This window comes from Homalodisca vitripennis, chromosome 8 (assembly GCF_021130785.1).
Source record: "Homalodisca vitripennis isolate AUS2020 chromosome 8, UT_GWSS_2.1, whole genome shotgun sequence".
NCBI lineage: Eukaryota > Metazoa > Arthropoda > Insecta > Hemiptera > Cicadellidae > Homalodisca > Homalodisca vitripennis.
In genome coordinates, this window is record NC_060214.1 from 68,216,753 (window position 1) to 68,239,219 (window position 22,467).

At 36.3% G+C, this 22,467-nt stretch overlaps 1 protein-coding gene across 5 annotated transcripts in view; it reads right to left on the reverse strand.

Moving 5' to 3' along the window:
- Window positions 1-2,774: 2,774 nt before the first annotated feature.
- LOC124367680 overlaps window positions 2,775-22,467 on the reverse strand; it is a 50,165-nt gene continuing 30,472 nt past the window's right edge. The window contains exons 4-5 of one of the 5 annotated variants that reach the window (XR_006922922.1): window positions 19,997-20,150; window positions 2,775-3,456 (exon numbers count right to left, since the gene is read on the reverse strand). Coding sequence is in view for 1 of the 5 variants with exons in the window: in XM_046824699.1 (XP_046680655.1) it covers window positions 3,366-3,456; window positions 19,405-19,512 (199 nt within the window). In the remaining 4 variants the exon portion in view is untranslated. Of the gene's footprint in view, window positions 3,457-19,404; window positions 19,513-19,996; window positions 20,151-22,467 lie in introns of those variants that run through there. The other 4 variants (XM_046824699.1, XR_006922921.1, XR_006922923.1 and 1 more) reach the window with 4 other exon arrangements.

The window sequence follows — 22,467 nt, forward strand, 5'->3', positions numbered from 1 at the left end:
CATGTTTCAATCAATTATGTATGTTAAAGACCATTATGCAGAATTTAATTTACAAAGCAGTAAACATGTATATTACACCAGAAATAAAAATCTTATTGATGAAAAATTTGTACGTCTAAGTAAGACGAAAAGTAATTTCATACATATTGGCATAAAGCTTTAAACCAATTACCTCTAAATGTAAAGTCTTTGTCTGTAAATAGTTTTAAATTAGTTCTTAAGAAATGGTTTTTAAAAAAGCTTTTTATAGTTTAGACGAATTCTACAATGTTTCATTAGATGACATAATATTTTAGGTGTAATATTTTATATATCATAATTTATTCTCATATTTTGTAATTTTTTATTATTTGTTGTATTTATTGATTATTAATTGTTATGTTTGTTAATTGTTATATTTGTTCATTGTTATGTATTGTTATATTTAGATTAAGACGCATTGATAAACAACAAGCTATCTTACATCAAATTTGCACTGAAGTCAAATGTCTACTATTTTATTTATATCATTGTGCTACCATTTAATTGACTAATGTGACAAAGCCTATTGTATCATATGTTATTTAACGGCAATAAACGAATTGAATTGAATTGAATTTCCTAATACATTCTTTAGTTTAATTTTCGAATTTGTAGATACATTGATATTGGCATGTTTAAAAATACTTTTAGCACTATCTGTGGTTAAATTGTTATAGGAAATATGTACCATTTGTCAGGTTCTTTACATTTGAATTGATAGAGAGTCATTCTAGAATTTATTTAAATAATTTTACTTTTCTTGTGTATCATATTGTCATCATGTCAGTTTTGTAGCCATTAAATAATGTAATTTCTTTTATTTTCTTACTTTTTTTTAAATAGTTTTCTGTTGATAGGAGTATGTAAAAGCCTATGGATTAAATTGTGAAAAGACGCTCTTTTTGTGAAGTGGGGTGAAATGAATCAATGGGATGAATCCGTTGTTTTGTGTTGGTTTTCTGTATATATCAAATTTGAAGTGGGAAGTAAAATTTTTCATAATTAATAAATACAGAAATGGGAGTTGATTGTTTATTTTCTGTTTCACAAGTAAATTTTATAGAAGGGTAAACTGAGTTGAGAGAGTTAATAAAATGTTGAAGATTTTGTTTCTTGTCAAAAACAACAAAATCACAACCATCACATATCACTTACAGATTCTAGGAAAATAATCCATCGTTTCTTTTGCATGACTTTCAAATTTACTGAGAAATATTTTTGCGATAAAACACGAAAGTGGATTTGCCATGGCAGTATTATCAAACTGTTCGTAATATTTGCCTAGAAATAGAAACACATTTTGGGACATACTAAGATTTACTAAAGTAATGTATTCGGTAACAATAATTTTTTCTAAATTTAAGGAAATCAGGCAGTCCTTGATGATTTTGACAATATTTTTAACAGGTACATTTGGATAAAGAGATTCAACATAAAATGATAAAAGATATTAATTTTATTCGATCTTTAAATCTGTTGTGGAGTTTTTATGCAAGAAACTATGGGCCTCATTTTATTACCAGGTTTATTTTTTTATTTTTATTTCAAAGATTTTTTTAGAAGATAGTACAATCTTGAGGTAATTGGATTTGATACTGTGAGTGATTAAAGAATTTCTTTCGATATGATTGTGTTTTAGAGAAGCTTTAAATAATGCAATACATTGATCTTGTTGAATTCTACATAAGGGCCATCCTTAAGCATGTTTTGTACTCTTGAACAATATTCGCTATTATCTAATATAACAATTGTATTAGGTACTTTTATCTGCTTTTAGGTAGGAAACTTCTTTAATTTTTTAACGATTTTACTGTATTATTTTTATTTCTAAACACTTCATGAGATAATTTTGAAATAATTTTTGTACATTGTTTCATATTAACTTTAAGAAGAGCTGAATTTACGTCATTTCTAATTGCATTTCCTAGGTAATTGTTTAAGAATTTTATGTTTCATTCAACATCAATAAATACATCTTTCTTTTCAATAAAAGGGTTTATGCTGAAGTTTAAACCTTTATTCAAGATGGATAACTCTGCAACTGGAAATGTGCATGATGTTAAATTTTGAGCTAACGTATTGTATGAAGAATTATTTTCAGGCAATCTTTTTGTGGTTGGGTTTTTTTTTCCCCAGAAGTGTATTGAGCTTCTTTTAGAGTTTTTCCCATTTATTTTTGTATTCAAACCTTCAATGATCTCTATCTAGAGGAGTTCAAATGCTTGAAGTTCAAAATTCCATTGTTATAAATCGGACTATAAAGATTTAATTTCAAGATATAATTCTGTATAGGAATCAATATTTTAATAAATTTAGGAAATGATTTTCTTCAATTTTTTCAAAAATTGTACATCATTAGATAATAACCTTACTTTTTGTTTCAGTTCATGTAGTTTGTTAGGAGAGGACGTGTGTCAAGGAATACATTCTAGAAGCTATTTTCTTATTGGTATTCTTAATTAATTTAAAACAAACAAATATCTTATTTGGTACTCTATGTAAACAATCAATCATTTTATTGTAAAATTAACAGAATTTTTGTTCTTGATGAACATGTAATAAAAGATATTTTGATAATCAATTTTTATAATAATAATAATAAAAAAAAAAACTATCAACTCAATACTAATTTGTAGCATTTGAGTTCATGCTAAATCTCTCACTTAAACATGCTGCTATACAGAATTACGGAATGGGGTGTAAACTTAGAGGAGATTATGTTGGTTGTGGGGATAGATAAATATTAACAATAATGCAATAATAAATGGCTATATTCGGGAAAAATTATATTGTGAATCAATTATAAAAACACATGTTACAAAAAAAAATCACTTTTCTTATACTAGACCTAAGAAAAACAATGTGAATCTGAAATTAGAGGAATGAATAACTGAGTTAAAACACTAGATAAATTTAACTATTAAATATTTAATCAAACTAGACTTAAAAGTTGTAACCTGTATTGCACAAACCAAAAAGAAACAAAATATATGTATATATATATCTCAGTTATCTCATACTACATAAGCTTATGATTAGCTTAAAAATATGAACTATTTTTTTCTAAACATTTTTTACTGTAATAAATTATAAACTATGTCTTAATACATAAAGGAAGCCAATACAATCACAGTATCTCAATTGAATTATGTACCAACAATGTTAACACAATATAATTTGAACATCTGAACACATACATGGTACCATAGTAATTTTAGTAATTTAAGTAACTTCTACCCTGAAATTTTTAAAATCTCATGACAAAAATCAGAACTATTTACTTAACTATATAAAGGCTATTTACAATATTGTGAATTGTATAGTAAAAAAGTTATTTATTAAGTTCAGATCTCGAATGAAGAATTTCCAAAGTATTTGGAATTTTTAAAACCCCTCATGGCAGGATCTTGAATGTTGACCATACCAGTCTTGAGTCTGGAAATAAACCAAGTAGGGATTTAATAAAAGTTGGTAAAATAAAAACTAAAATGTGATTGGAAAGTAAAGGTAGGAGACAAGTGAATACAGGATGCACTGGCACGGAAGTGTCGTCTTCCATGAGAATCATTTGACAGCAGTTGAACCCTCCATTAGCTGATTGCACGTGTGGTTCAAGCTCATTGAATATGGCCAAATAGGTCATTTAAACCCTAACTGCCAAACACGAAGCGATCCCAACTTACGTTGAACTGCCAGCCCCGTGTTAACTTGTGCCAAGCCACTGCTTCACTACACGACGCCTAGCAGCTGTAAGATGATACACATTGGCCTCTAGTAGTGTTTATTTGAACTACTACAATCCACAGTAGTGCTGTTTAATTGCTACCACACCCTGACAGTCAACTAAGGAACTATTACGAAAACACAACTATAATGGCGAAGTTTTACCTAGACATTAGAAACAAAATGGTGTTGCTTTCAAGTTTTTTTCAATTGCATTTTTGAAGTTGCTACAGAAATTTGTTCTATTTCGATTGTGGTTCAGTAGGTATTGCAGGAATTATTCCTGAGATATCTGTCAGGAAAATTACTGACCTCAAACTGCTAAATGACAAACTTACATCTCAGCTCAGAGAAGCAAATCAAACTAAATCCTCATTACAGCAAGACATGGAAGGAAAAATAGAAGAACTGGGGGATAAAGTGTCAGCACTAACGGACTTTACTCGCGACCTTTCAGAAAATAATGACCACCTAAGCAGAAAGCTCACTAAGGAACAAAGACTAAAAGAAGAGTTATTAGCACAGGCAGATGAAGAAAAGAAAAGTAGTGATGCTGTACTTAAACAACTGCAAACGTTGCAAACTAAGTCAGAGGAAAAAATAAAAATATTTGGAAGCAGAATTAGCTAAAACCACACAAAATGGGCAGATAATGAAATTCTCATTCTCAGAAATGAAAATGCTCAATTAATTTCACGAGGGAAGAGGAACAGAACAAGAGTTACAGAACTATAAAGTAATTTTGTCGAAAACGGAGGAAGAAGTAGAGGAAAACCAGTTTAGATTTACTGAGCTGATAAAACAAATTTAAAGTCTACACAAATTCGTTCCTTGACAACTTTATGGACTCTGACTCAAATACTCACTTAAAATAAACCAGGGAATAATAAAATTACATCCATGTTGGACATGAAAGGAAAGTCCACATTCCTCAGCTAGAGGTCACATGACCAGGACCATGAAGAACAGCCAACTGGATAACACTTTGCAAAAACAAAAACCTGTTCAGTATATCACTCCAAGCTGCTAAGTACAAAGCTAGCACTCAAAGTGTGAATCACACTTCTGAACAACACACAAACTTGGACCGCAGAAAGCCAGACAAATCTGCGTAAACAACACTGAACCTTCATTGACAACCAGGATTACGCCTTACTACAACTTGACCTCGGACAACACTGAACCTTCATTGACAACCAGGACTACGCCTTACTACAACTTGACCGCAGAAGACCAGACAAATCTGCGTTAACAACACTGAACCAACATTGACAACCAGGACTATGCCTCACCACAAAACTTGACCGCAGAAGCCAGACAAAATCTGCGTTAACACAACACTGAACCAACACTGACAACCAGGACCACGCCTTACTACAACTTGACCGCAGAAGCCAGACAAAATCTGCGTTAACAACACTGAACCAACATTGACAACCAGGACTATGGCCTCACCACAACTTGACCGCAGAAGCCAGACAAATCTGCGTTAACAACACTGAATCCATACTGACTAAAGTAAGAGAACACATCTTCCCTGTAAGTTCAGCTTTATGTAAGTCAGACAAGGAAAAAACACAATTTACAAAATCGCCACCTATGTATGCAAAACTGAAGCCCGAAAATCAAAGTTTGGATGAGTTTTTTGCAATGAATATTCAATTCTACCTTCAGATTATAACTAAACTCAGGAAAATTTCTGCAGTCACTAGGAAACATGATGCCAATGACTTCTTCTTCTGAGGCACTGCTTCAGATCTCACCAGGTCTCTTGGAAACACTAGGGACAGGAGACAGATGAAATAGCCCTGGCAACACCTAATCATCACCTTCCTCTACCGCCACCAATCTCCACAGGAAACCTGGACATCAGATCCTGGTGCAAAGCAAACATGTCAAGCTGCAATAGTAATATAAAAATTTCCGCAATGCTCAGAGTCATCTTCAACAGAAAACAAAACTGTTTTTTAGGCAGCACTCAGCAGATAAAAAATGACTACCTGACAATATGTCATCAAAACATAAGAGGTCTCAATACAAAAATAAAACCGGCTAAAAACCATCTACTAAGTGAAGTATTGCCCCAGCCTCTTGGTTCTAACAGAACACGGTCTCAAGCAAAGCGATATTGAAACCACAAAACTTTCTAGGATACTCTCTCGTATCTGAATACTGCAGAAAAGAACATAGACTGGGGGGGGTTGCTTTTTATTGTAGAGACAACTTAATAAACAATATAGAGGCCATAGACATGAGTAACCACTGCGAAGAAAAACTATTTGAGGCTGCAATGGCACATATTATAATCAAAGGGAAGCATCTCTTTCTCCTTGGCGGTAATACCCGCCCTCCCGGGGTAAACATTCAAAATAGCTTGGACATCCTATCAAACATTCTGGACAATAGTCAAGCACATAATAGGTCGTTTATTCTGACAGGAGACATAAACATTGACAGATTAAAACCCAACAACCCGGACAGCCTGATGTTTGACAACGAATTGGCAACACACAACATAAGAAGGCTCCCTTTGCCACCAACTCGCATTACAGTTGACACAAGCACTTCAATTGACTGTATATGCACTAATATTCCATAACATGACCTTAGTGCAACAATTTTACAAACTGGACTATCGGATCATACCGCCCAAATATGTAGCCTGGACTTTTGTAAAAATGACGACAACACGCAAACTCTTCGGCGACAAATGGGAAGGAGAAACCTTGACCAGCTCAAGTCACTGCTTTCCATAAAAAACTGGGATACTGTCTATAATGCTGAAGATGCGGAAACAGCATATAACATATTCGAAGGAGTGCTGCAAACTGCCCTTGACATCTCCTGCCCTCACAAGAAGAGCAAAAATAAAACTAAGAGTAAAACCAATTCACTACTATGACCAAGAATCAGCTGAGATAAAAGCTGCCTACTTAAGAGCCTCAAACACCTATGAAATTTACCGGAAGGGCACAAGATAAAGAAACTATGGTTAAACATAAAAAAGAAGTACGACAGAAAAACTAAGGATGTTGCAACAAAATGCAAATACACAGAAAATAATGACATCTGACAACAAATCCAAAGCTGTATGGGACATAATACATACAGAGACCAATGCCAAACAACTTAGCAAAACGTGTCCTAAGCTAAACATTGACGATGTAGTGGTAGACAATCCTCTTCAGGTAGCTGAACAACTAAACACTTTCTTTACTCAGATAGCAGAAGTGACATTACAGCAAAAACAACCAACAGCCAGGAGACAGCAGATTAGAAGAGGACCTAAACCTCTTAAACCACCCTTTAATACAACCATTTGATCTGACCGCCACAAACATGGGAAGAAGTAAGTCAAGTAATACACAACCTAAAAAACAAATCATCGAGTGGTTACAGTGGTACTCATCAAAAGTTGTAAAGCATTGCGCAGTGGAAATTGATTCATCCTCTTGCATCAATTATAAATAAATCATTTTCCCTGGGCCAATTCCCAACAAAGCTTAAAGTCTCCAAGGTCTATCCCCAGCACAAAAAAGGACCAAAAACTGACCCAAAAAAACTATAGACCCATTTCCTTAATATCAACGTTTTCAAAAAATTTATTGAAAAAATAGTATTGAAGAGACTAAATGACACATCTTACACAACAGGACTTAATTACTGACTGCCAGCATGGCTTTCCAGAAGGGAAAAATCTACTTTATCTGCCATCATAAGTCTGGTCGAATCTATAATTGACAGCATAGAGGAGGGACAATTTGTCACTGCCTTATTCCTAGACTACAGTAAGGCCTTTGATTGCTTAGGACACAGCCTCATCTCTAAAAAACTTGCAGCTTTGGGAGTAGTAACAGGTCTGGAAAACAAGTGGTTTGATAGTTATCTCAAAGGGAAGATCCCAAATTGTGGAGATTCAGCATACTACATCTGGCGTCACTAGCATGTTCAGATCTTGTCCTCAACCAATTACTAGAGGAGTCCCACAGGGATCTGTGTTTGGGACCCATTTTGTTTATTCTGCTGACTAACGACTTCCAGCTCTAATTCAAAATGAAAGTACGAGCTGCATAATGTACGCAGATGATACCACTCTTCTTCTAAGAAATGACACAGCTGAAACAATTGTACAGTAACTCTATCACATCATTAGAAAGCGCCATAATCTACAGTAAATTAAATGACTTAGCAATAAACCACTGACAAAACTACACAGGTACACTTTAGCAGGAAGAAAGAGGTACCAGCAAGCATTCCCAATATACCAGTGGCTAACCAGATCAAGTTTTTGGGAGTAACTCTCGATAGCAGACTCACATGGGCAGATCATGTAAACAACATATGCAATAAAATTAGTACAGGCATCTACGTTGTTAAACGTTATTAAATGGGTAGGCTCTCTGGAAGCGGCAAAAATAGCCTACTATGCGCTAATAGTCTCACATTAGGTATGGCCTTATAGTCTGGGGAACCTCCCAAGGAAACCTCAAGAGAGTTTCTGGTTACTCCAAAAGAAGGCAGTCAGGACCCTTGCAAACCTTGAGCCACTACAAACTTGCCGACAGGCCTACCAGACCCTAGGCATACTTACAGTACCTGCACTTTACATTTATGAAGCCATCTTGCACGTAGATAAACTACATCTGCAGACTCACATGGACCTCCATAATTACCCCACTCGCCATGCCTCAAGGCTCACCCTACCTCAACACAGAACAGCTTTATATGAGAAGAAACCTTCATACATTGGCGGAAATTTAAAAACCTTCTACCAGACTACCTCCGCAGCCTGACAGGAAACAGACTAAAGAACCTACTTCGAGAGTTTTTGCTGAAAGAGACCTGTATACACCATTGAAGAGTTCCTGGAATCTGCTAACACTGGAACCACGTGATTTTATAAATTGAAGCATAAACCTCCTAAACTCACAATGATGACACTATTAAACTGTAATTATCTAACTTTGCATTATGTATTATATTTTGACAAATTACTGTACTTAATGTTCACGTAATAAAGACATTTTTGATTTGATTTGATTTGATATTCGTAACAATGACAAGGATTTTATATCATTTTTAGATTTTTCCAGATTTGTTGCTTAAGTTAGGCGCTCAGGAGTTTGTAACTTTTCTAAGAACCAAACCAGAATCATGGTAATCGGGATATGGATTCAATATATTAAAAACGATCACGACTTCCACGAATTAGGAGATTCTGGTGGTAGTTTGTAAATAAGATGTTATTGAAGTCAATCATGGTGGGTCAGAAACACGCTACTTGTATGCTAACTGTGGAGCGGTTCTGTGCGCAGCAAATAAACCCGGCAGTACCAGGTGACAGCACCGTTGAAAACTCCGCACTTAGGGATAGTGAATAAAATAAAATTTTGCTCTTCTCGTGATCAGCCCTTGTGAAGTCTGTAGTATGAGTTCATTTAGTTTTGCCGTATTTCTTGGTGAAGTTTATTGTAGAAATATTATCGTCTGACTGCTGCTTGATACCACAGAGTTACGTTGTAAAATATGTGAATGGTTAAGGGCGTTACTCACAGACAGGGTGGTTGTTACCACTCTTATGAGAGCAAATGTCAATGCAAGGACTAAAAGGGGCTGTCTCCCAGGGCAGCATCCTTTCTCCTCTCCTGTGGAATCTAGTTGTGGACGACCTGCTCATCTCTGAGCAGTAGTGGTGTCTCTTCCATTGAGTTGAAGCTCGAGGTTTAGTACATGGGCATGATCCTAGATAGGATCCTAAACTGGGGACCTCATCTAGAAAGTGTTATCCCCAGGAGGAAATGGTCTTTAATTCGATGCAGACATGTGATACGTGGATCTTGGGGACTTAAGCTGAGGCTTTTGTATTGGCTTTATGTTTCCGTAGACAGACCTACATTAATGTATGAGGCTGTTGTCTGGTGGCCAAAAACAGAGACCAAGATGGCAGTAGCTAATCTGGCTGGCATCCAAAGGATGACTTGCCTTGCTATCACTGGAGCTTTTCCTAGTGTGCCGGGTGCAGCTCTAGATTGTTGCCTCAACCTCACCCCCCTGGATATTGTCATTCAGGCTATAGCAAGGAGGAGTGCCTACTGTCTTCAGCAAGCGGGACTCTGGTCGGGCTGCACCGGTTGGCACTGTAGAATTAGCATCCTGATTCAGGGGGATGTTCTGCACATGATCTCTGATCAGATGCCACAAAAATTTTCCTTTGACAAACCCTTTAGCTGGTGGTCCCAATGGGTCCTACAGTTTTTCAGGTGGAGGTCGTAGCCATTTTGGAATGTTTTCGTGAGAATCTTTGTCTGCGATATACGAGTAAGACTGGTAGGCCTTATAAGGTGCTTCCGGGGTGCGCAAAAGACCCTTGAGGCTTAAGTGCATGGCTATAGGCCGCCCAATAGAAGAAGAAGAAGAATGTAAATAATAAATAATTGAATATTTGTGGAAACAAATATAGATCTGGTAAAACAAGTTCCTGTGTTCTTTTTTTACAGAATACAACAGCAGCCCTATTGAGTTTACTGACTGTTGTGCTTACCCAGCACAGAAACCACACACACTACATGTCAGATGTTGTTTCAGGCATGTGATCATGTTATTCCTACCCGAATGCTGTTAAGAAAGTATTTCATGTATTGAATATGAACCACTTTAATTAGTGCAAGTAAAATCATTATTAGTTTTCTAGGTGTTCAAAAGGATTTTAAAAGAAACTAATGAAATTTGGACCAAACCAAAGTAGCGGTCATTTAGGAATTTTGAATATTGCAAATAAACTATACATCATGTTTTTGTTCTACAAGTACAGTATAGAAGTTTATTTTACAGGTACCAGTATAAAAAGTTCCTTGTCTATCAAACGCACGCAGGTTTCTACACACATCCCATTGAATGGTCGCATTATTGCTTGTAGTTGTAATGAGTTGGAAATGAGTTGTTTGTTTGTAGCAACTATAAATGGTTTACTTGGGTTTTTATAAAAATAATATATTTTTTAGGTAGATGAGATGGCATATGCTTGTTTGGTGCCGTTGACACTGATGAAGTGTGAAATTTCACTGTTATTCTGTTTTAACCTAATTACGTCTACTGATTAAATGTGCAAGAGCGAGTAATTCAATAACAAATAACAGTGATTTGTTTAAAAATTATTGTATCACTTGTTGTGTACAAAGATGCCCTCTTTTTCAATAACCTGCCAGAGCACCTAAGGAGGGAACATCCAAAGCGCCTCAAGAAACAGCTGACAACATGGCTTCTGGATCGACCGTTGTACTTGGAGGGAGAATTCCTGAATACCTCATTCAACGTATAAATTGAGACTGAACCTTATCTAATATCGATGCATGGCTGTTCTCTATGAATATGTCAAATAAAGAGTTGTCTATTGTCTATTGTAGGGTACCCTACAAAAGGAGTCCTGAAGTTTTTCACTGATGGTTTACTCCTAGACTCTAGGGCAGGATACATGGATCTGGAGTCGACATGGCTGTGTCCTTAGGAAGACATGCCACGGTTTTTCAGGTGGAGGTCATGGCAATAGACTCATGTTCCAGAAGACTCACACAATTGAGGACAAAAGGATTATCATACCTAATACTTTCTGATAGTCAGGCTGCACTGAAGGCACTGGATACCTGTTTGTTTGATTCGAAAGCGGTCTGGGAATGCAGGAATGCTCTAGCAGAGCTGGCAACGAATAACAGAGTAACACTCGGTTGGGTACCGGGTCATGAAGGTATTCATGGGAATGAAAAAGCGGACATCCTCGCCAAAAAGGGAGCAGAATCCACATTGGTGGGGCCTGGGCCAGGTTGTGGGATAGCCTTCTCCAACATCAAAGCTCTGGTCAAAGATTGGGAAAAAAGGACAAGACACAAGAATTGGAGTAGAACCTCAGGTTTAAGACCATCCAAATTGTTTATCTCTCCTTACGCTAAAGGGTGGACAGCTCTCCTAGACCAGAATAAGGAGGATATAAGACTGATATTAGGAATGTTGACAGGACATGGCTCTCTGAGGAAGCACCTTATGAAGGTAGGCCTTAGAGTAGCGAATGTTGACTCTGTGGAGAGGAGGAGGAGTCAGCGGGACACATTTGGTTAGATTGTCCTGCCATCGTAGAGACTCGGAAAAGATACTTGGGAGCATATCTCCTCAGCCCCAAGGACATCAGAGAACAGGAGCCCTTAAATCTGATTGGTTTTTGCAAAATCCTCGGTCTTTGAGGGCACAAAATTAAAGTAAGGGAAGTGCAAAGGTCCTTTTTAGGACTAAGCGCGGGGACAAACTGTCCTCTTCCCTCAGGAAAGGAAAGAAAAGAAAAAAAATTGTCTATTGTATTGTTATAATACTGATTTTTGGATTGAATGTGCTAATTGTAGGTGTCTCTAATTGTCAGGTGAGTTAGCTCCCAGGTCATAGAGTTTTGAGCAGAGAACAACAAGTGACACTGGGAGTTGAGTTGTGACACATTAAATTTAACGTTTTTATAACAGAGTTCTCACCATATGCGCTCACTAGTCCATGCAAATAAGAGAGAATTGTCGTCTATTACATCTCTTACTCAGAGAATCTGGCACTATATTTTTTTTTGGCATGTACGAAGGCCGTTTGTTTTCAACCTCCGATCTCATGCCATGACGTCCAGACATGTGGCAGGTCTTCGGTCTGCACAGTAGTCATTGGTGCAGCTTTCCCATTAGAACATTTATTTGTCAATGCTGAGTTCAAGTAGCTAGTTTGCGCTGAACTGCAGTCGCATAAACGTACATTAGGAGGTATGTTATTCGTTTTCTACATGCAGAAGGGAATAGTGCAGCAGAAATCCATCTGAGAATTTGCTCTGTTTACGGAGAAAACATTATAAGTAAAGGTGATTTTTTTAAAGTTAAGCTATAAAAAAAATCATAATTGAATAAATTGACAGAGGGGGATTATCGATAACGAGTGTACACGTCGGCTCCGTATTTTCACTTTCGTTCACCAGGATTTATGTCATTGTTAAAGTATTTCCGGTGTACACTTACACAGAATTTAATCCGTTACTTTTGCAGAAAGTCCTTCAAATCAATAGATAAGGAGTGTAGTGGTTAAAATACATGCAGTTACCACTGCAGTTGAGGTCCGGGTCCAAAGGTGAGCCTGTCTTATTATCTGGCGGTACTGATAAGAAGCTTGTAAGCCCCTTATCTTTGTCATTTGACTCCGGCTGCTCAAAAACAACAACAATGGCTCCCACCAGAACTGACAAGGCTACCAAGGTTGACACGACTGGTTGAGATCTAATCCAGTTCCATTACAGCCTTATTGAAGACTACCGATGATATCCAATTGGCAATAAACAAGAGACTAGTGATAATTTTGATATTATTTGACTTCTCTCAGGCCTTTGATTACGTATACCACCCTCTCTTCCTAATCAAATTAAAGAAGTATGGTTTCTACGATGGTTGTGTTAATTGGGTCATGTCTTACCTTATTAGACGTCAGCAATGTGTGAAGGAGGGGAATAAATTGTCTGACTGGAAACCTGTTACACAGGGGATCCCACAAGGCTCTGTACTTAGGCCTCTCTTATTCTCACTTTATATAAACAATGTCACTTCAATTATAACACATTCAAATTGTTATCTTTATGCCAACGATTTACAAACATACGTTCACTGTTTACCAAATGAACTACCACTTTTGTGTCACTGCTAAACTTGGATACTGAAGCCATTAACTTTTGGGCAATACAACAAGGACTGAAACTAAATGAAAACAAAACGCAAGCAATGATATGTGGTAACTCTATAATGATAAATTGAATTAATCTTAATACCGCACTGAAACTTAAACTAAACAGTTGTGAACTAAATTACCAAAAAAAAACTGAAAAATCCCGGACTTACTATGAACACAAATGTCAAATGGACTGACCAAGTTATGATAATGTGCATAAGAGCCTTTGCTGGCATCCACGGTTTAAAGCGGTTTGCCTTGTACCTGCCATTCAATGTTATGGTGATGATCATTAAGACGTACTACCATATTTTGACTACTGTGACGTCGTGATGAATAACATGACCTTTGAGCAATCGGACAGACTCCAGCATGCTCAGAACTACTGTATTAGATTTATTTTTAATCTCAGATGTCATGAGCATGTTACACAATATTTTCCACAATTATTTCTCATAAAACTTCATCAACTACGTAAATTTCACATAAATGTAATAGAGGGACTAATCCCACGTTTATTACAAGAACTAGATAAGAAGTTCTGGATATAACCTTATTCAAAGGACTCAAATATTTAAACATAGTTAGCTGTCACATTTCACAGGAGGCCTCACTTTTGGACCACTGCCCCATTAGGTTTGACATAAGAGGGGGAAAGTGAGGTAAACGTGACCCACAGGGTTCCTAACTACACCAACTGCAGGGGATACCGAGTGTCCTAGCCAAAGAGTTGGAGGAAGTAGAACCCTACCAGAAAAATGAACTTGATTTAGAAAGGTCTGCTCAACTAGTTGAATAAGCTATTACAAAGGCCTATGAGAAAAACTGTCCTCTAAGACAAAACAGGCTAAAGAAAGACGTGCCTTGGTGGAGTGGGAGGTTAGAAACAAAACTCGGAAATTATTAAAATGGACAAAAAGGACAGACGACTGGATCCCTTATCTTCATACCCTAAATGAATATAAAAAAGAAATTAGAAAAAATAAAAGAAGAACCTAGAGACATTTTTGCAAAAACATAAATAGTCTACCAGAGGCTGCCAGGCTTCATAAACTCTCCAATCTGATCAATGTAACCCAGTGGGGGTCCTTATTAAAGGCCAATTGTGACCTTACAGAGAACAGGAAGGAAACTTTAGAGCAGCTCTTGGAAACACACTTTCCGGAAGTCACTTGACTCGAAATGAGGATACTTATTCTTTAGTTGAGGAGAGATCTAGTCGGGAAGTAGTCAAGTCCAGACAGCAATCTAAAAGAATATTCATACATGAAAGAATTAAATGGGCAATAAGATCCTTTAAGCCATTAAAATCTCCTGGGGCGGGTGGAGTTTTTCCCCAGCCCTTCTTCAAGAAGGGTTGAACATCTTATTAAATAGTCTTATTATACTGTTTATAAGCAGCTATGCCCTAGGATTTATTCCAAAGAACTGGAGGACGGCACTTGTGGTGTTTGTGCGGAAAAAAGATAGGGATCCGACTCAACCCAACTCGTACGGACCTATAAGTCTAACCTCCTTCTTGGTGAAAATTATGGAAAAAATAATCTTAAAATGATAAAACCTTACTAGTACATCCACTCAGTCTATCTCAACATGCGTATGTAGAAGGTAAATTAACTACCACTGCTCTCCACAGCTTAGTGGAAGCGGTGGAGAACACCTTCAATGAAAAGGAAGCCCTAGTCAGCATCTTTATGGACATTGAAGGAGCTTTTGATCGAGTAGCATATCAATCCATGGAGGCAGCTATGGAACAATTTAGAGTTTCCTAGGGTGCGGTCATGTGGACAGTAGCCCTCCTAAAAAGCAAACAAATTAAAGAAATAAAAGCAGACAAATCAGTCACCGCACGGTCTGAAACGGCGGCCCCCAGGCAGGGGTTCTGTCTAACCTCCTGTGGGCGATGGTGGTTGATGACCTTCTAACTAAACAGAGATGAGAGGAATAAGCTACTATTATATGCTGACGATCTAGTGTTTATGGTCAAAGGGAAAAAGAAAGGCATGCTGGAACGCCTAATTCAAGAAGAATTAAATTTCATAAGCAACTTGTATTATAGGAAAGGTCTTCGGATTAACCCATAAAAAAAAATGATAACCTTTACCAGAAAAAAAGTGCCAGCTTGTACAACCTGTCTTGGAAAGAATCAGAATAAAACAATCAATAGAAGTCAAATACCTGGGTATAGTCCTGGATGAGAGGCTGACAGAACTCACATATTGAGAACACAATATCTAAAGCTACAATGGCCCTTGGGGCCTGCAAAAGACTCTGGATTTAAATGGAGTTTGAAATCCAAAATGATTTATTTGATTTATGAAACTATAATAGAACTGATGATCGCATATGCTGCTTTAGTGTGGTGGGCAAAAGTAGAACAAAAAAAGAGCTGCCAAGAGGATACAGAGTCTTCAAAGGCTAGCTTGTGTAATCATTACAGGATCGTTGAGCTCCTGCCCAACCCTGGCAATTGAAGCGGTCCTGGTATACACTCCTCTGAGGCAGGAAGTGATGAGGACAGCTGCTCTAAGTGCAAAAAGTTTCTAGGTAAAAACGTAATAAATATTACCTCCTCAGAAGGTCACAAGAAAATAATACAGGAATTTCCTGAGGCTGAAATGCTAACCAATCTGTCAGAAGCAATGGTTAAGAAATGCTCCTTTGAAAAACCATACACAATATCTATAGAAAAAAGGTAGAAATGGATTAAAAAGGAGGAACCCCTACAAAAGAAGTCCTGAGGTTTTCCACAGATGGTTCGCGCCTTGACTCTAGGGCGGGATTTGGAATATATGTACCAGGAGTTAACCTAGCAGTGCCCCTGGAAACATGCCATGGTCTTCCAAGAGGAAGTCATGGCAATAGAATCATGCGCCAGAAAACTTGTACAAATGAGGACAAAAGGAGCAAAAATGTGCAACAGCTACACTGCACTAATGGCACTTGATACCTGTTTGTTTAATTGATACCTGAACAGTCTGGGAATACAAGAATTATTTGGCAGAGTTGGCTAAGAATAACAGAGTAACACTCGGTTGGGTTCCGGGTCATGGAAATTAAAAAGCAGATATCCTCACCAAAAAGGGAACAGAGTCCATTACAATGGGGCCAGAGCCAGAGGTTGCGGGATAGCTTTCTCCAACAGCAAAGCTTTTGTAAAAGATTGGGAAAAGAGGATAAGAAACTTTAATTGGAGTAGGGCCTCAGGATTAAGACAATCTAAAATGTTTATCTCTCCTTATGCTAAAGGGTGGGTATCTCACCTTGATCAGAGTAAGGAGGATATAAGAATGATATTAAGGTTGTTGACAGGACATGGCTCCCTTACGAAACATCTTATGAAGGTAGGCCTTAGCCAGACTGATGAATGCAAACTCTGCGGAGAAGAGGAGGAATCAGCGGAGCATATTTAGCTGAACTGTCCTGCCATATCCAATATTCTGAAAAGATTCCTGGGGGCATATCTCCTCAGCCCCAAGGACATTAGAGAACAGGAGCCCTGAAATCTGATCAGCTTCTGTAAAAGTCTCAGATTCTGAGGACACAAATATAAGTTAAGGAGGCACAAATGTCCTTTGAGGACTAAGTGTGGAGACAATTCGTCTCTTTCCCTCATGATAAAAAAAACCCACATACTCTCTATTCTACATTTAATTATAAAAACAAAATATCCTGTTTATCTGTTGGTGATAAATCTTAATTGGTTTATTGTGCTTAGCTTACAAAAACAGTTTTACCGACTGCACCACACAACTCATGGGACTTTTAATTGCGTCACACATTTTTAACAGCTCTTGTAAAACAACAAGGAGGGACGGTAACCTGTCACTAGCACGAGTGTATAACCACTGAATGGAGAATGCTCTGACATCAAAATGGCCGAGATAGTCCCGGCCCTAGCAGTTACAGAGCAAAATGTAATCTACTTTCTGGATAGCCCTTACTTACTTTATTTCTGATAAATAATATGAGTTGGTTGTAGAAAAGGGGTATTTAATCTTAAGGTGGTAATTTAAAATTCCAGAACAGTACCTCTTATTATGAGAATAAAGAATTTTGTGACAAGTGTTGTTGTAATTTTTGTACATATTGGATAATACATTTTATGAGAAAGATGTCTAACAGTAAGTACGGGTTTCTTCAAAAAGAGCATCAGTCAGGTATCGTCTGCATTTTCAAATCCCATCTCCAAAATGTATCTTTGAGCAACATTCAATTGCTTGAATACAGTTCTAAATATACTTCCCCATGCCACAATTCCAAAAGACGAGTACGAGTAAAGTAAGCTAATTTAACTTCTTTATTTGATAAAATCCCATTGATTTATTTGAAAGCAAATACAAATTTACTAGCCATATTTTTAACATATTCAACATGACCTGACTTTTAACCTACAATAAAAAAAATACACATAAATAAATATTTGTTGAATCAACTTTTTCAATACTTTTACATGCATACAGAAATAAACATGAATTTACTTTTTTAGCATTGTATTCTTGGTAGAAGTAGCGATAGATTTCCTTTTTTGTAATATTTCCAAAAAGGATATTTAGATCCACCCATTTCTTTACCAACTTGAGATAGTGTAAAGCTTTTACTGATAGGCCTACTTCTTGCCAGGTCATTCCCTTCAGGAAAATAAGTGTGTCGTCGGAAAATAAAATCATTTTGCAAACTTTTTAGCTTAGATATATTATTTTTATAAATGAAAAGAATAATTTAGCTGAAATTACTGTCGAACCATACAATAGTACACTGGTATACTTTCATCACATACACCCCAAAAATAAATGTTTCACAGATCTATTATAAAGGATCCATCGACTAGTTATATCACTGTCAGCCAATGATATAAAGAGATAGTCTTTTCAGGCCAAAAATCAATCTCCAAATGATTGGCTGACACTGATGTAACTTTTTTTCTATATTGTTTGTTATTTTTATCAACCCTCTTGTACCATCCCATTTGGACGCCACAAAAATCAGTGCAGCTGACAACCAATTTTTATCTTGGGGAAAATTCATCTACTGAGTTTATAAAAAACTAGGTGTATACTTATACAACACTAATTGGTTCCCAACTCCTGAAATAATACACCATGTCCTTTTCAGCAACATTTATTTTGTTTGAAAACTCTAGAAATCTTCACTTTTTATATTGTTCTTTTAAAACGTGCTTGGAGCACGGAAACGTTATCTATCATCTTTCATGATTATCTTCCGTCTAAATGTATTTTTTGTCTGTTTAGTTAGTATTTGTCTAAATATAACTCCTACATTGTCTGATACTCATGCCCAAACAAATAGCTATTACACTTGTTTACATGCACAACTACAACACAATATTCTTTATTTTTGTTAGATTATAACTTCATACACCTAGCAGATTTACAACTATTACTTGAATTGTTTTATTTTTTTTCTGTTTGTACATTTTTAAACTTTTTATATAGTTTATACACGATTTATTAACTCTACCTTTATTGTATTTAAATCTTACATAGAAAATCAATAATAAAATTCTAAGTTTTTAAAAAGCGGTATAAACCTTTCCTATTATTTTTTTCTTTTGTGATTTTCAGTTCTCTTGATTGTGCAACACAACATTTCAAACTGAATTATTCAAAGACTGAATTGACTTTGTGCCCTAAGTAAGTTTACTACCTTTGTAATTAAATAAATTTCTAAAATTATAAAACTTCATATATGAAATTAGATTTACATATTTATTTTGCATTTTGTATAAAGCTTGGGCTCACTCTAAAATAATTTTAACATTTCTCTAAGGAAACGCTATGGCTCTAGGCATTGCCTGGCCAAAAACACATTGCTCATTTCTTGGCAGCATTTTATGTCCTGGAGTCTATTACAAACAACGGTTTAACACACGTTGGGAAGATTCCCGTTAACTGCCATGCATTTTCTCACCTGACAATCAGGAGTACAGTAGAATGCATTTTTACACTGTTTACAGACCACAGTAGCGAGTTGTCCGCAGTTGGCATTACTGCACTGGTGAAATGTAACTTGAGTGATCTGAAACACACGCATGTTACACGAATTGTTTTTTTTTTTTCAATATGCCAATTTCCCTTAAAAGAGAAATTGATTGTCAGTCATGCTACTGTGCTTTTGGTGGGGGTCGAAACGGGAACCTACTGAAAGGGTTAAAAATATCAAACAACAATTATTTTCTCAGATTAATTTTTTTTAGCTTGCAGCATTTTAAACTGTAAGGGTCTTAAATGAAAGGTTAGTGGCAGCCAACCAACTAAGAATTCCATTTGGCAAAATTTCGGTCTTTTTCTCCTGTTAATTGACACTGGTAACCGCCGATGAGAAACACTTTTATAAGTAACAACCACCACGTACTTATATTGTACCGACTCTCCCCCTTATACAGTTTGGTAAGATCATTACACAGGTCTGGCCCTTAGGATAGAGGTACAAGGAAGCGATATAGAAACAATAAGAAGAATAATCTTAAACAAGCAAAAACTGATCTGAGTAAATACTTAACTGTACTTGTGTTCTGTGTGCCGTCCAGAATGACACATCTCCTGTGGTAAGGTTTAAGCTTAATTTCACTGCAGACGATGATGGTCAGAATAGGCGGAAGAAGGAGAAATCTGACCACTCCTAGATCTTTCCCACTCGCTCTAACACTCTCATTACTGGAATTTACAATTGTACTTGTTTGTTTCAATACTATAACTACCAAAGTACAAGAAAAATTTGTTGAGCCTTAAGCCCGGAAGCGCTGATCGACCCCGATGGGGTTGATTTGTATTTTACCGCTAAGTGCATTATTACTGGTCAAAGACTTATAAATTATACATCAATCCAAAGCCTATGAGTTTTTTTTAATGTGAATGGTCTTTGATTATGTTTTATCCTGTTTCTAGTTGACAACCTTTGAGGTTTTCGTACATGTGGTTTTGTTGTTAACCTCTGTGTAGCGGAGATTGTTGTTTGTTGAAATAGTTATGTTACTTGAACTGAGCAATATTTTATCATACAAAGTAGATTGTATCATTCATCAGAATGGGTGATCCTTATATATCAAGTGATATTCATGACATTCTAATAGAATCTGACATAACTGACCGTTCAATCTGAAGCAGAAGTGTTGCATCTCATTTTCTTTTTTATTTCATTAATTTTAAAGTAGAAACTGACTGATCACTGTTCTACATCAGCTTACTTCATAAAGAGGTACAAAACACAAAATTTGCATGAGAGTTAATTTTGTTATGGTTTCATTTCATCATTGTTTTGCTTGAGCAAAAATTTGCTACCCTGCTGTTTTCTCTGTAAACATAAAAATTATCTTCATTTTTATTTCTGAACTCTATACCACTATATATTTTTGTGTCCAGAACTAAATTTTATACATTTGGCTATTTCAGATATTTTAAATATCCTATATAGTATTATAATCCGGATACTTTTATGTAATATGTTTTTTCACATGTCAAATGCTAAATACAATATTATATGATGCAAAAAAATACATTTTTATTTTTATTGTAAAATTATGCAGATTCTCTGATTCCTTACAAGAAAAATGATATACAACACTTTATATATATACTAAATAAAGATTTTTTATCAAATTTACAAAGGGACCCAAAAAAACCTACAACAATTAACCTTTCTAATAATTTATGATTAACGCTTCCACATAAAATTAAAAGCGATATAATTTTTATTGTAACTATTCATAACTTTGTAAATTGCATTACTGTAAAAAGCATTTTTTATGAATGTACTGATTATACGTTGCCTTTATACACACTATAAGTAATTCAATGTCAGCTAGTTTCAGTGGCTTAACTATTGTACTGATACATTTAAACCCTGAGTGTATTGTTTATTTAGTTACACTACATTATGCACTTGATAATTTCATGTATTGTAAGGCCTAATGCTCCACTCATTTAAAAGTACAAAATAAATCTGTGTTGCTGAAATTGATCGAACAAATACTGGAGAACAGGTGCGCAATGAATAAAAATGCATGCTGAGAGGTAGTGATGGTACAGTCCCGGATTTTTGAATATTGATTTCGAATCTAAAAAGGAATCAATAGTTTTTTAAGCAAAGTTTGATTGAAAAAATCATTACCAATGTAATATCTGCTATTCTTAAGGCTTTGGGCTTTGCCCGATAACACAAAAGGTAATACAATAATATCATTCTATGTCAAAGGGATCTGCAGAGGTACAGAGAAATAGCTCAATTGTAAGAATTGTATTATATTCTCTGAGTTATATTTTCTGTTTGAAAACATTTTAAACTGCCCCTTCCTGCATTAAAAATATTAAAATGTAAACATACATATTAAATTCTTGTATACTGACAATTAATCTGTACTAGATATCTTGGGAGATATGGATCAGATAAAAATGGTAACATCAAAGATATGGATAAAAGACAGCCAGGATAAAGTTAACAAGCTTGGGTCCTCTTAAGCCTCCAGCTGCAAATGATGTAAGGTCTATTTGTTTACAGAAACGGACTGAGATCCTTCTCCTGTTGGTATGTAAAATGTTCAAGGTTAACATGGTCATCGGATATACAGGGTTTGTCCGGAAAGTAATAGGACTGATTTTCTTTCGCCGAGACTGTACTTAGGAGCGTGCACGCACCGACTGGATTCGGTAGAGGGCGTTCCTACATAACGAACAAGCGGCTGGTCAGTTCTCTCCGAGCACCTGAGGAATCAGGACAGGCATTTTCACGTGACGTGTTTCTGTGAGTGGTGCAAGCCGAAAATGCAGCGTTCGTTAGAGAAGAGGTACACGATTAGATTCAGTGTGAAACTCGGCAAATCTGCGACAGAGACATTTGATATAATCAAGCAGGCTTACCCAGATGTTGCTTTAGCAAGAAGTGGTGTGTTTCGGTGGCACCAGGTCTTTTTGGAGGGCCGGGAAGAGGTCGCTGATGAAGACCGTGCTGGAAGACCTTCGACTTCGACAAACACCG